This window comes from Scomber japonicus, chromosome 22, assembly GCF_027409825.1.
Source record: "Scomber japonicus isolate fScoJap1 chromosome 22, fScoJap1.pri, whole genome shotgun sequence".
Taxonomy (NCBI): Eukaryota; Metazoa; Chordata; class Actinopteri; order Scombriformes; family Scombridae; genus Scomber; species Scomber japonicus.
This window is the reverse complement of record NC_070599.1, coordinates 14,779,556-14,793,937: the sequence shown is the minus strand read 5'-3', so window position 1 is coordinate 14,793,937 and position 14,382 is coordinate 14,779,556. Positions and strand designations below refer to the sequence as shown.

The window sequence follows — 14,382 nt, the reverse complement described above, 5'->3', positions numbered from 1 at the left end:
ATTTAAATAGAACTAACACAATTCAATGACAGTATCATCAGTCACTTACCAATTACTATCTGAAAACTGGACAAGGCAAACATAATCATCCCGATACCAACTGAGGAGAGACAGACAGATTATGTAATCAATGACATTGTATTTGGGGCTGTAGATGTTAAGAAATTAAATTATTGACCAAGCGTACAATCACTTTGCACATCTCTTTCTCTCTTACCTAGCATTATAAATAGAAAATCACCAGGATATTTAGACGTGTCACACTTTGGCATTATTAGTTCTGATTAATCAAACCTTCAGAAAGACAAAGAGAACAGAGACAGATAAATGAGCTGTTTAATATACTTAAACGTAGATAAAACGTAAATAAAAGAAGGGTAAAATGTGCTATTCATTCAGACAAAAAAGTCCCAAAAAACTGAAATAGAAATACTAAACTGACCACACATACTGTCACAACTTCCGTGAAAGTTGTGTTCTGTTTTTAGAAGTAAGAGGTTGAGATAATATCAATGACATACAGTAAATCTAACTAGTAGCAAACTTCCATGAAAATTAAGGGCAGTTTTTAAAGCTTTCTGTTATTGTTTTCATTGTTTGTTTGTTTGTGTGTTTCATTTACAAGAGGTTCATATAACATAATGACCCCAAAAACATATTAGCTGAAAATTAGGTCAAACTCAGAAACTTTTACACATTATGAAATGTTCAGAAAAATACAAAACAAGTCAAGTAAAATACAAAATGTGACAGTATAGCAGATTATAGATTGTACCTGTTGGTGCGTCTGATGGGACGTACGTCCTGCTCAAGTCTTTTGCACAATGTTGTAAAACCAGTATATATGTTGCTGGTGTAAGGGCAGGAGGTTGTGTGCAAGGGATGACTTCCTGGTTTAATGTCTTTGATGCTGGATTTCTGTTCTGTGAATTTTGACAAATGTAATTAATATTTGACTAAATAAATGTCAATACTTAAAAATCTTCCTTTTATATTCTTTTCGTCCTCCATAATCTGATTCTCTTTTATCTGTCTCTTTCTCTTTCAGTGATAACAGGTAAGCTTACATCTTTGATGACTGGTCTGAGGAGGTCATTGACAGTTGAGGTGTCCCTGTAAGTGTTGTCTAGAAAGGGCGACTGAGCATCATCAAATCAAGAACCATCATGTCACACTGACCTCCAACTGCAAATGATGTGCCAGGCTGATCAAAGGTATATTAAAACTACCTGTATTATTCCGTCTTTGCAGCTCTGGCACACATGAACACAAGGCTGGATGTCAAACCTCAATACTTGTCGAAATGTGTTAAGAATAAGCATGCAACATTAACTATTATATTTTGTATGTAAGTTTTAATATTTCTGTGACAAAACATACACATCAATAAACTGTGATGCTGGTGTTTGAGGTGATTTTAAATATCTCACATCTGTTACCCTCCATGGTTAAAAAAATCACATCTTAAACTCTCATTAAAATATGTATCAGACAGACATGAAAACACAGATGAATATTCCTGGGATTCCTTTGATTTCAGTACAAGTTTATTATGCCTGTGCATCACCATCCTGATCTTGTTGCTTACAGTAACAGTGACACCAACAGCAGCAGCAACAGGATGAAACGATCAGAAATAATATGACACCGATGAAGGCGGTGCTCCAGCAAGCAAACAGGTAGAGTGTCTTGTTGCAGTAGGAACTTGATGCTATGCTATTGTAGTTGGGTTCATCGATGGAGTAGATTGTGATACTACCTAGTGGAGAAAAAGAATCACAGATAGTACTGTGTCACATTTAGTATCTTCCACTTGGTTTCTTAATTACAGATCTTTGTTTCTTACTAATGATATGTTAAGAAAAGCTGTTAATTCTTTTGCAGGAATGTTTTCATGGTTGTGTTATATGTAGAGGTGGCATTAGTAGGACATCTAGTGGCCTGTAAATGTAATTTCAGCACAGTCACTTTCCAACTACAACAGCCTAATAAAGATTAACTAAAAAAATAAGATAAAATCAGTGACTATATATTCAATAAATGTCCATAAACAAATATTTAAGCATTGGTATTTCAGTTCACAATAACATAACTTATCTTTTATTTCAAATTAATAAATTTTTGTCCACTTGAGGGCAGAAGAAATCCACAAGTTGACAAAACAACTCTTGAAATACATGTTGTCATGGTTACACCGGTTTTCTTCTTTGACTTCCAGTAAAGATCAACTTTAACCTTCATTTTGAATCATTGTTGTATCCTGTTGGACACAAGGCTTGACTGACTAAAACAAATTGATTGGTGAAGCTCTACCTGCTTGTTTTAGTATATTGGATAGTCTATAAACACAAGTCTTTCAGCTTACCAGCAATGAGCCAGCAGAGGGAGACAAAAGGAGTCAGACTACTATCCCAACAGGATGTGAGGCAGACCACAATTATAAATCCATACAAATAAATGGGGATAAAGGGCTGCCTTGGACAGTCATTTCGGTACACTGCTCCTATGGAACACAAGATAAAGAAAAGTGTATTTAAATCTAACTCATTAAGTAATGATTATTGTACTCTATTTTATTGATTTAAACATAGTGTTTCCCACCACAGAATACTGATTAAATAACATAAACACACCTTAATGACAGTATATGCATCAGCACCAACAAAAAGTGTTTTTTGCACATTTGATACACTGGAATTTCATCTCATAACTACACAATGTACAACAAGATGATATATTCATCATGTGGTCATGTGTCTTGTGTGTATAAATGTGCAGTAAAATCTGTCCATCTCCTGATTGAGGCAGGAAATACAACCATGGCATCATCTTTTGCTCCCATGCTGGTAATACATTTATTTATAATAGTTCCCTCATTATTGCAAGAGGACAGCTATAAAATGGTGGTTTTAGTTCCAAAAAGAGTCAATTACCACTTATTTTTCTCTATCTCTTGTAGAGACTTGAATTCTCTACGTGAGATATACTGAACGTCTTGTGGTTAAACAGGCCTTATATGACAATCTGACTGTACGTTTGCTGTTTTTTCTCAGCTCCTATATGACACATCTCCCAAGGTTTCTTTCACTTTTACTTCTTGTGACAATTATATTAAACCTCTTTGAAAATATGTTCCACGATTTATGGTAAATAATAAATCATCTTAATATTTCTTAAACAAAAAGGGAATGATGACTAAATGAACAAACCATAGTTTTATTTATCATAAGGTATTTTACATGAGTTAATGAAGTACAAGGTATTACTGTCTGGTGCCTGAGAGCTACAATGTGGAGTTTGATTAATTAAATGATGCTTCAAACAAATTATATACAAACATGCATCAGTGTAAACATACATAATAATTAGGGAAAATTAATTTGCATAGCACACATGCAAGTACAATATATAATTTTTTCCTCTACCTATAAATTGTCAAATTCCTGCAGTACATCTCATATATGTGTCCTAAGCATTTGGAGGGCAAAGCACACTGTTGCACTGCTGTTGTTAAAGCGATGAACTGAGGAATATCCTAAGTGATTCTTACAGAAATGAGCCATCCTTCCTAATTTTGCCAATCATAAGCCGAGTGAGTATATGTGCAACTTGGTACACATGCAACAACTTCATCAGCCAGCTCATTGTGTGCAGTCCCATCAGATGCATTCTGCCTCCTTACTATGTTATTTGTCTTTAGAGGTCACATGAAGTCGCGGACGAGGACGCAGCAGATGGACAACAGGCACAAACTCCAAGAAGATGTAGTCTGAAATGGTGGTCCAGAAGGAGAACAGGTAGAGCATCTTGTTGCAATAGGGATCACTGTTCGTGTTGTAGCTGGGCTCATAAATAGGGTAGATCCATTCAATTCCTCAAAAAAAAGTTCTTGACTTTATACCAGAAAAAGATTTGGAGCTGTTTCATTCAATGTCGAGAACATTGTTTGAGGTTAAGAGTAATTATCTAATATTATTGTCAAACAGTCTCATTTCTAACATATTGTGCAATTCTAACTAAATATAGACTAAGGTGAACACAGTGACTGATCTATATTAATGTTGACAGACACGTAAATGCTTAGAAGAGCTGAGGGAACCTGCAGTGTCAAGTGATACGTCTCTGCAAATGAAAAAATACAACATGTGACAGTATACCAGACAGATTATATAATACCTGCACAACATAATAATATACATTTCCACAGTTCAGTCTGTAAAGTGAGTTTATGTAACCTTTGAAAGATGAAATTACATGAGTTTCTTATTTCAATTTGATTTGAAACACTCTCTTGTTCAGTTCAGTACATTCAGGAGTAGGGTTGAACGATATACCGTTATTGTAAAGGCGGTCCAACAAAAAAATTAGAGTGTGTGACCTTTTTTTTGGTGGCGACTGTTTTTTTGGCCAGGCAGTGTATTATAAAGAGGTCAGGTGGTTCAGATTATGATCTTGTGACAGGTTTGAGGACCTCAGAGTCAGGAACCACTGAACTAATGTAGTTAAAACTAGCTTGAGCAGCCACAACAAACTAATATTTATACATTGATGTACCACTGTTAAGAATCTAATAATGTCATGAATCTATTAATATATCAAAAGGTCTTTTCTCTGCACAATATTTTACTTTTATATTTCAAGTGCATTCTTACACTTTTACTAAAGGAAGATTTGAATGCAGAACTTTTACTTGCAGCTTCAACTCTGGCTTTCATTTTTCTTTTCTTTAAATTGAAATTGTTTTTTTTTCTACGTCTGTGAATAGTTATGTACCAAACTCCATGTGTCCAAGTCCAGAGATTGTAGCAGTAGAAATTTCTTAACAGTGTGGATATTTATCATTTTCAAGGAGTTTTTTTTAATGTATTCACTAACTCTATATGGTACGAGTTTTTTTTAATGTATTCACTAACTCTATATGGTACGAGATTAAACTCGTTAAGTTTAATCTCGTTGAAAATGTTTTGTTTTTTTCTCATGTGGCCCTAATACTCCGTTGTAATATGCTCTTATGAATTAATGATTTATGAATGAATTACTTTTTTCATGCCATGCCATTAAAAATGGTCCATTCCACATAAGATTGTATAAGATTATATAATACATGAATATATTTTAAGATGTAAAATTTAAAAACACATGATTCATTTTGAACATCAGACACACATGAAAACAGATAGCTTCAAGTCAATTTAATAGCTTCATTATGAACATCAGACACACATGAAAACAGATAGCTTCAAGTCAATTTAATAGTTTCATTATGAACATCAGACACACATGAAAACAGATTAATTTTCTTTTCATTGCTGCTATTAAATCCACCAACCACCCTACAGGTTTGTTTGGCTGGTGTCTTTTATTTAACACATCGCTGAAAGACAGCAAGCCATAATCAAGAGACCAAACAGGATGTAGCCCAGGGTTGTGGTCCAGAAGGCAAACAGGTAGAGCGTCTTGTCGCAGTAGAGTCCCATGCTTGCTGAGGAGTCTACGCTGATTGTCTTGTTGTAGTTGGGTTCATAGATGGAGTAAATCCACACGTTACCTGGAGAAAAAGATAAAATATATATTATATTATTAAATACCTCTCACGGAAGTAAACTATATTTATATTCTCCCATCATTTAACTCGTACAGCCCCGTGGCACAAGAATAAAGCCCCTGTGTGTTAAATCTAGAGGCCTAGATAATAAGAATGAGAGGAAAGATTTTATAGCAATATTTCTCTTTAATCTTAACAAATAGATTTTAGGGACAGCAGAAAGAGCTGGAAATGCAAGATTGACATATTAATACTAATGGAGTAGTTATGGAAAACATTTTAGAAAAAAATATTGCTTATTTACAGCAAAGCAACATCAGCATCCTTTTGGTGCATGTTACTGACCAAAGATTTTTGCACGTTCAGTGGATGAGAGTTTGCCATAAAACTAAAACCGGTAAAAACGAAGAGTGGACCATTCATTTCTTGAGGGTACTGTAGGTTGCAGTCTTTGAGCTCACCAGCAATGAACCAGCCAGCACAAAAGAGACACACCAGGAAACTCAGGCAGCCACAAATCTTGGCGTTGGCCTCGAAGCAGCCGGTCCGACACAGGATGGAGAGCAACGGCGGCAGCAAGGAGATGACTCCTGATACCAACAAATAGACAGGGATGTTGGGCTGCTGTGGACAGTCATGCAGGTACTTTCCTCCTGTGGGGCACAAGGACAAAATCTGTTTAATGATTGTGCTTATTACTGATGGTGATTTGAATCAATAATTATTGTTGTCTGATATTTCAAAAGCCAGGAAACTAATTTAAAAAAATACAATTTGAATATACCTTCACATCACTTACCTATTGCTAGCTGAGTAATGGGCATGATGGAAAAAAGCACCTGGAAAAATACTGCAGGTAGACAAACAATATTTTCAGGTCAACAATGATACCTGCAACAACTGATGTGAGGAAAACGAAAATGCACACTTTAGTTCATCACTATTTCTCACCTGCTACTGGTACTGGCAGTTTAGGCATATCTTCAAAATCCGGCATTGTCGGCAATTATCAGTCTACATATGGAAACAGATACAAATTAGCAGCTTGTTTTTTCCAGGTACAAACCACTAGAAGTATGACACAAGAAGTACTCTTCAAACAGTGGCGAAATAACACTACGTATAGCCTACTGTAATATATAAAGCTTCAACAATTAGTTGATTAATTGATTAATTGATGAACAGAAAATCAATCTACTACATGTATTATTCTTGAACAATTGATTGAACAATACTAAAAATAGAAAAAAAGTCTGGGAAGTCTCTGGGAACTTCTGAGGGACATTTTTCACAACTTTAAGGACAAAATTCATGTTGTTCTCCTTTTATCAGCAACAGTTTCAGCAAAAATAACCAATAACAGTCTCTACAAGGAAAGACAAATAATCAAACATATTTACCGTGCTGTGTGTCAAATGGGCTGTGCTTCGTCTCTGGCGTCTGGAAGGAAAAGTCAAAGCTTTCTCAATAGACTGTTATGCATTGCTGGAAGGTTGCAGACAGCTCACATGATCTTGTTTGTGATCTTTGTGGTGTAGCGCCTTTTGCTAACTGATGCTTGTTTTCTCTTTCATTTTATTTACAAGGAGTGTTGAGTCAGAATCTTGAAGAATTTGGTATTTATCTTTATTACTTCAAATTTATACTGAAAACTTCAACACATCCTAAATGAAATAAACCAGTCCCCAGTCAACAAATAAAAAAGCATACTCTATCTTAGTATGACTTGAATTCTCTACATGAGATATTGAATGTGTTATGGTTAAACAATGTCTTTTAACTGCATCCTCATCCTCATAAGATCTGATTGTATTGCAGAAATAAAATTCCTGTTTCTACTCAGTTCATATGGCATATTTCAAAGTTTCTTTCTCTTTTAATTTATTATTTAAGTGGCACCTTTTTGGTAGTATGTTCCAAGATTCATGGTAAATAATATATCTGTCACACCGGTAATGTCAAGTTGAGTTTTTGTCCTGTCTCCATGTTTGTTTTGTGACTTCCTGTTTTATTTTGGTATTAACTCTCCTCTCGTTTCAGGTGCCTTGCCCTTCCTCATGTGTCACCAGTCTGATTGTGTTTTCACATTTTACAGACCACACAATAATAACCAATTAATTGAAAAAACAATCAGTAGATTAACCTCTAACCCTCTAAATACTTACAGTAACATAAATCTCATAAAATAACAATTTTTTACAAGGTAAGGGTGATTTGATTTTTCTTTCACATGCACAATAAACTTATATTTGATTTTAGTCTGATATTTGGAGATATTTCCCTTGCTGTGAGTCAGATGGGCTGTGTCAGACAGTTCATCGTTCACGTGGTCCTATGAGATGTATCATTGTGGGCCTCAACTTCCTAATTGATCACCTTTTTTTAACTGCTGCTTGTTTGATAATGAGAAATAGCGGTGAGAATGATGAAGAGATGATGAGAATGAGAAATACTGGTTTTAGTTCAAGGGAGGGTCACATTTCCTCTTGTTCTCTACGTGATGTACTGTGTGTTGTGGTTAAACAAGTGTTCTGAAACAGCGTCCTGCTCCTCGTAATACATTTCCTGTTTCTGCTTGGTTCCTGTATGACACAGTTAATTTTTCTTTCTCTTTTAATTGATTCTTCATGTGGCATTTGCAAAATCTTTCTGACACTATGTTCATGGTAAAAAAATATATCATCTTAAAATCTCAAAAGCAAAAAACAAATGATGAGAAAGTTGGTTTCCTCAAAGAATGAATCATAGTTTTATTTATCATTAGGTATTTTACATGAGTTAATGAAGTACAAGATATTGTTGTCTCGTGTCTGACAGGTACAATGTGGAGTTTGTATATATTATCAGAATAAGAAATACATACATATCATACATATGTCCTAAGCATTTGGAGGGCAAAGCAGAATGTTGATTTTAAAGTGATGACGTGAGGAATATCCTAAGTGATTCTTACAGAAATGAACCATCCTGATACTTCAGTTTTGCCAATTATAAGTCGAGTGAGTATGTACAACTTGGTACACATGCAACAACTTCATCGGCCAGCTCTTTGTGTGCAGCCTGATCAGATGCATCCTGCCCCCTCACTATGTTATTTGTCTAGTCTACTCTGTCTAGTACTGCCTGAATTTGTAGATGAGGAAGCAGCAGATGCCCAACATGCACGAGCCCAATAAGATGTAGACCATGGTGGTCATCACAAAGGCGAACAGGTACAGCGTCTTGTTGCAGTACGGCTCCACACTTGTACTGTTCTTGTTGTCGTTTGGCTCCTTAATAGAGTAGACCATAGATATTCCTCAAAAAAAAAAGACATAGACTTGTTTTTTAAGACAGTTTCAGGAATTTCACATCTACAATTACAGTTCTTGACTTTACACCAGAAATAACTAAAAGATTTGGAACTGTTTCAGTCAATGTTGACAAGATTGTTTGAGGTTAAGAGTAATTATCTGATATGATTGTTAAACATTTATTCTAAATCTCATTCCATCATATTGTGCAAATATGCCTTAAGACTAATGTGAACACAGTGACTGATGTACATTAATGTTGTCTTAAACTTCCTCCACAATTAGCTGAAAGACACTTAAATGCTCACAAGAGCTGAGGGAACCTGCAGTGTTACTGTAAGTAATACATCTCTGTGGGCTGGAACTCTTTCACATTAGTCTTTACTGCAGCTTAAAATAAAAACACTAAACACCAACAAAAGGTTCAGCTCAAACCATATTATTGCCTCGATATGACATTAGAAGTCATCTGTCCACATTCAGTGAACAAGTTTGTCTTAAAACTAAAACAATCTTATAAGAAAGGCTCAAATCTATGTAAGGATTGAGTCCCTCATTTTCTGTCAGCAAACTGTCAGCAACACTTTCACATTAAACTGAGCCATTTGTCACAATAAACAGAAGGGTAAATGCAGCATTAAGTTATTGTCTTTGAGCTTACCACCGATCAACCAGCCAAAGAAGAAGAGACATATCATAAAGTTCCAATAGTAGTCGTAAATTTCCCGTCTGGCGCAGCAGGTCAGGGTGGCGAACACAGCCATTAAAAGGGTCAAGGTTCCGAATGCCAACAATAAGGAAGGGAGGTCGGGCTGCTGTGCACAGTCATAACGGTACTTCGATGCTTTGAAACACAAGGACAAAATCTGTTCACCTTTGTACTTCATTTTACTGATTGTGATCTGAATCAACAATTATGGTTGTCTGATATTTCAAAAGTCAGCAAATTAATTAAATACCATTTTAATAGACTTTCACATCACTTACCTATTGCTAGCTGAGTTACAGACAGGATGAACATAATCACCTGGGAACATACTGTAGGAAGACAGGCAATATTTATTTGGTCAACAATGATACCTGCAGCAGCTGATGTGAGGACAATAAAATGCACACTTTAGTTCATTACTATTTCTCACTTTTCATCGCCTTTGTTGCGTCTAAGTCATCATCGTCTGCCATCGTCAGTAATGATCAGTCTACATATGGAAACAGATACAGCACATTAGCAGCTTGTTTTTCCCACTTACAACCAATTAATTGAGAAAACAATCAGTAGATTAATCAATAAAGAAAATCTTTATCTCTAACCTTAGAAGTCTACTATCCTTTAAGTATGAAATTCATGTTTTTCTTTTAGCAGCAACAACAGTATCAGCAAAAATACATTTATTATAATAATCAATATTATTTAGTTTTGTCATTATTGCATGAGCATGGCTATAACAGTGGGTTTTAGTTCAAGGGAAAGTCCATTTCCTGTTGTTCTCTACGTGATGTACTGTGTGTTGTGGTTAAACACGTGTTTTGAAACAGCCTCCTCATCCTCATAATACATTTCTGGTTTCTGCTTGGTTCCTGTATGACACAGTTCCACTTTTTTTTACTTATTAATTGATTGTTCATTCAGCAATCACAAAATCTCTTTGACATTATGTTCTGTTGAAAGGATGGGACAATTATGCAATTGTGATAATTGCTGATAGAATTACTGCTTCATCAACCATACTCAAACCCTGAGACAGCAGGAAGAGATCTCCAGTCTCAACTTGATGCTATTCTACTTTAAACAGTATCATATGAGTACGAAAAAACAAAGTCTGAAAACAGAAAAAAAAGTGAGCAGGATGCCTCCATAAGTTTCATAGAGAGAAAGATGAGGTTACTCTAAATCTAAATACATCCTCATCGACACTAACTGCACACATGCTTCTGTGTTGGTAAAATAAAGCTTTCTTAATGAGTTATTATGGGAATGAATAGAGTGAGATGAGCATTTTTAGTTCTCAGGCAAGAGTCATTCTACTTAAAATAAACTTTATTAAAGATATGGTCCTTAGGCCTTAGGTAAAAAACACGTACATGGGTGGAAGCGCAAGTGATTACGCTATTGATAGGGAACTGATTCTCTGTGTGATGTGTGAGGTGTTGTTACATGCAGAATTTGAATGTAACAAATAATCTCTTGGTAAAATGTAAAAACAAAGAACAGGATCTTGAAAATGATTTTATAGTTGTCGATCTGACTGTAGAATATGCCAGTGCCTTTTAAAGACTGACTTAATAATGTTGATTGAAAAAATGTAGTCATGCTCGTATCAAGAGAGAGGGCAGGCTCAATTTGCGGCAGCGGCATCTTCCGCGGCATTTCTTGCGGCACCCAGAGATGCCGCAGAAAGTGCCGCTGGCTGCCGCCGGCAGCGGCACTTTCCGCGGCATTTCTTGCGGCACCCAGAGATGCCGCAGCTAGATGTCGCTTGTAGGCACTTTCCGTGGCATTTTTTGCGGCATTTTCTGCGGCATTTCTTGCGGCACCCACAGATGCCGCAACTAGATGTCGGTAGTAGGCACTTTACGCGGCAATGATTTCATGACTGTGGCATGGTTTTAGGCTTTAGATGGCAATTTACAGACATGTCAACGTTAGAAAATAATTATGTTTTGATGCCACACATGTTAAACGTAGCCTAAAGAATACATATAGAATGGTTGCCATGTTTGGGTTTCCCTGTCCTCATCTTTCTTTATCCACTATAACTAAAATGGACGTGTGCTAAGGCAATACTTACAATAAGATTTGTGACACTTTATGACACAATGAGACTGCGTCACATTTTTAACATCAGCTTTTTAGGCAATTGGTCTATAATACTGATAAACGGATTTGTGTATTTTTGTTATAGTGTTGGAGATATGTGACATAATAAGAGGCAAGGCCTACTAAAATAGCCTATACTTAATTTTTATGAGAGATTTTTTTTTAAATTATGGAAAATTGTGTATAAAACCGCATTTTTAAATATCATAACCTACTTTGGAGAGTTACCTGTCACACCTGGCAACCCGAGAGCGTGTCAAATCATTTTGACGACTGCCCACTCATTTGTCACATCAGCGTACGACTGTCAGTCCTGTATTTCAAATCCCTAAAGAGACATTGACGACTGGAGAAACATAGGTAAGTCATAATCAATTTAGTCAAATGTGTGCCTTGATTTTAGTTGTATAATTTAAAGCGTCTGCTATTTCCACTCAAGTAATTTGACAATTAAAATAATACCACAACTACAGCATAATGAAAACGTGACTTCACTCTATTTATTGTTATTTGGTTTTTAGGTTTTGATCCGGTGGTTGCAAACAAGCAGCAACATGTGCCGATATCGAGCTGAAAAAGTGCTTCAGGAGTGCTCAACTACCTGGGAAGAGCAAAGGTACACAACTTATTTGCAGTGTGGGTGTAGATGCCAAATTTGTGCCAGTAAATAATTTATGGCGCTAGTTGTGGCATAAAGTGGTTTTGCATCAATACACTTAACCTATATAATTTCTTTTTTATTTTCCAGTGCTGAAGATATGATAACAGCAGACACAGAGGAAGAGGTAACAAGTTACTATTTCTGCACCTAACAAAAGAGCTTTACATATTGGCTCTCAGAAAGTACTGCTGCATCTTATTGTGAAATGAAAAAGTAATTTTGTATTACAGGTTTATGTTATAGCCCACTTAACTTGATCAGTAGTGAGTGCTGATTGGGGGAAGCCATACAGCACATTTAGAGACACCATATATCAAAAATATTAAATGTCACAGATATCTAAACATTTTGCCAGATCCATTATTGTATATTGTAAAAGTGGATCTAAACAAATACAAAATTGGTAGATGAAATCCATACATCTATCTGCTGTTGCTTATCCGGAAAAAGATCACAATGGTAACTTATTGGAAATTGAGATATTCATCACCTCAGCAACACCTTACAGGTCCTCCTTATTACGTACAAGTTATGAACTAGGCTCTATTGGTTAATGGTGTGCAATTAAAAAATTCAAAATTTTAACCCTATTTGAGAATGACATCCATACCTGGACCATGTTTTCATCTTCACTGCAGCAAAATGTGTTTCTCCGCGATGTTGTGGCAGCTGCAGACTGGTGCAAAAAGAGATCCTTTGAAGGACAATTGAAACTGCCAGCGGTTCTTTCAATGGACAACAAAGAAAAAAAGGACCTGCTGGAGGAACTGAAAGTGTGGAACGAGGACTACGACGAATGTTCTCCAGCAGAACACCTCACATTTGTGTTTGGAAAAAAGACCGAATATGACACTTTCAATCAAGAATTGATAGATAAAATGGACTTGAAAGTGTGGGCTAGATTTGAAAATTAATGTGCTTTATGCACACATCCACTACTTACTGAATTTCAGCCTGCTCCTGGTTTCCCGTCCTACAAACGGATTAATCCAGGTGTGTCTGACCAAAAGTTGAGGTCAGACACACCTGGATTAATCCGTTTGTCCAATAATGTAGGACGGGAAACCAGGAGCAGGCTGAAATTCAGTAAGTAGTGGATGTGTGCATATAGCTCTCTCTCTCTCTCTCTCTCTCTCCCTCTCCCTCTCTCTCTCTCTCTCTCTCTCTCTCTCTCTCTCTCTCTCTCTCTCTCTCACACACACACACACACACACACACACACACACACACACACACACACACAACCTTGTTCAATTGTTGTGTTTGTTTCTTTTTGTTAATAAATTTTTATGGAAAACATTGCAAGGCTATTAATTGAAACCATAAAAATGTAATTTCAAGGGTTGAATTCATCAAAATTACGTATGCTTAAAGTTAGGAACAGGGCAGAAATGAAGAGAATTATTAAAAATAATAATAAATAAACAGCAGAACAAATCTATTAATCTGTTTGGCTATAATTTTGAGATGTTTCGTGGTTGATGGTTTATCTGGACAAATTGTAGTAGGCTATAATTTGGATATCATTGCTAAATACTTCCTCAGGTTTCCCCGAAATTCAAACTAATAGCCTATCCCGCACTTAGGCTATTATCATCTGCCCCGTCCCCCTACGTGTTCCTCCATGCTCCAGCACATGGTGACACAAGCATTATCCCCCGGCACACAGCGGCTTGCCGTATCACATAATTGCACCCAGCAGCCGCGGCATCTCTGGGTGCTGCAAAAAATGCCACGGAAAGTGCCGCAAAAAATGCCACGGAAAGTGCCTACTAGCGACATCTAGCCGCGGCATCTGTGGGTGCCGCAAGAAATGCCGCAGAAAATGCCGCAAAAAATGCCACGGAAAGTGCCTACTAGCGACATCTAGCTGCGGCATCTCTGGGTGCCGCAAGAAATGCCGCGGAAAGTGCCGCTGCCGGCGGCAGCCAGCGGCACTTTCTGCGGCATCTCTGGGTGCCGCAAGAAATGCCGCGGAAGATGCCGCTGCCGGCGGCAGCCAGCGGCACTTTCTGCGGCATCTCTGGGTGCCGCAAGAAATGCCGCGGAAGATGCCGCTGCCGCA

The 14,382-nt window shown here is 36.8% G+C and overlaps 1 protein-coding gene across 1 annotated transcript; it reads right to left on the bottom strand.

The window, feature by feature from the left end:
* Nucleotides 1-8,658: 8,658 nt before the first annotated feature.
* On the bottom strand, nucleotides 8,659-10,020 carry LOC128383478 (transmembrane protein 272-like). The gene is made up of 4 exons (XM_053343094.1): nucleotides 9,978-10,020; nucleotides 9,826-9,876; nucleotides 9,500-9,682; nucleotides 8,659-8,843 (listed from the first exon to the last, which is right to left on the bottom strand). Exons 1-4 carry the CDS (start codon nucleotides 10,018-10,020, stop codon nucleotides 8,659-8,661), a joined length of 462 nt encoding a protein of 153 aa, XP_053199069.1.
* Between the last annotated feature and the right edge of the window lie 4,362 nt (nucleotides 10,021-14,382).

Excerpts from the sequence above, each read along its gene's own strand:
- LOC128383478 (XM_053343094.1), bottom strand. The coding sequence starts at position 10,020 with ATGGCAGACGATGATGACTTAGACGCAACAAAGGCGATGAAAA. Across the intron at positions 9,877-9,977 it reads CGCAACAAAGGCGATGAAAA|TATGTTCCCAGGTGATTATG; the intron begins GTGAGAAATAGT and ends GTCTTCCTACAG. Across the intron at positions 8,844-9,499 it reads CTTTGGCTGGTTGATCGGTG|GAATATCTATGGTCTACTCT; the intron begins GTAAGCTCAAAG and ends TTTTTTTTTGAG.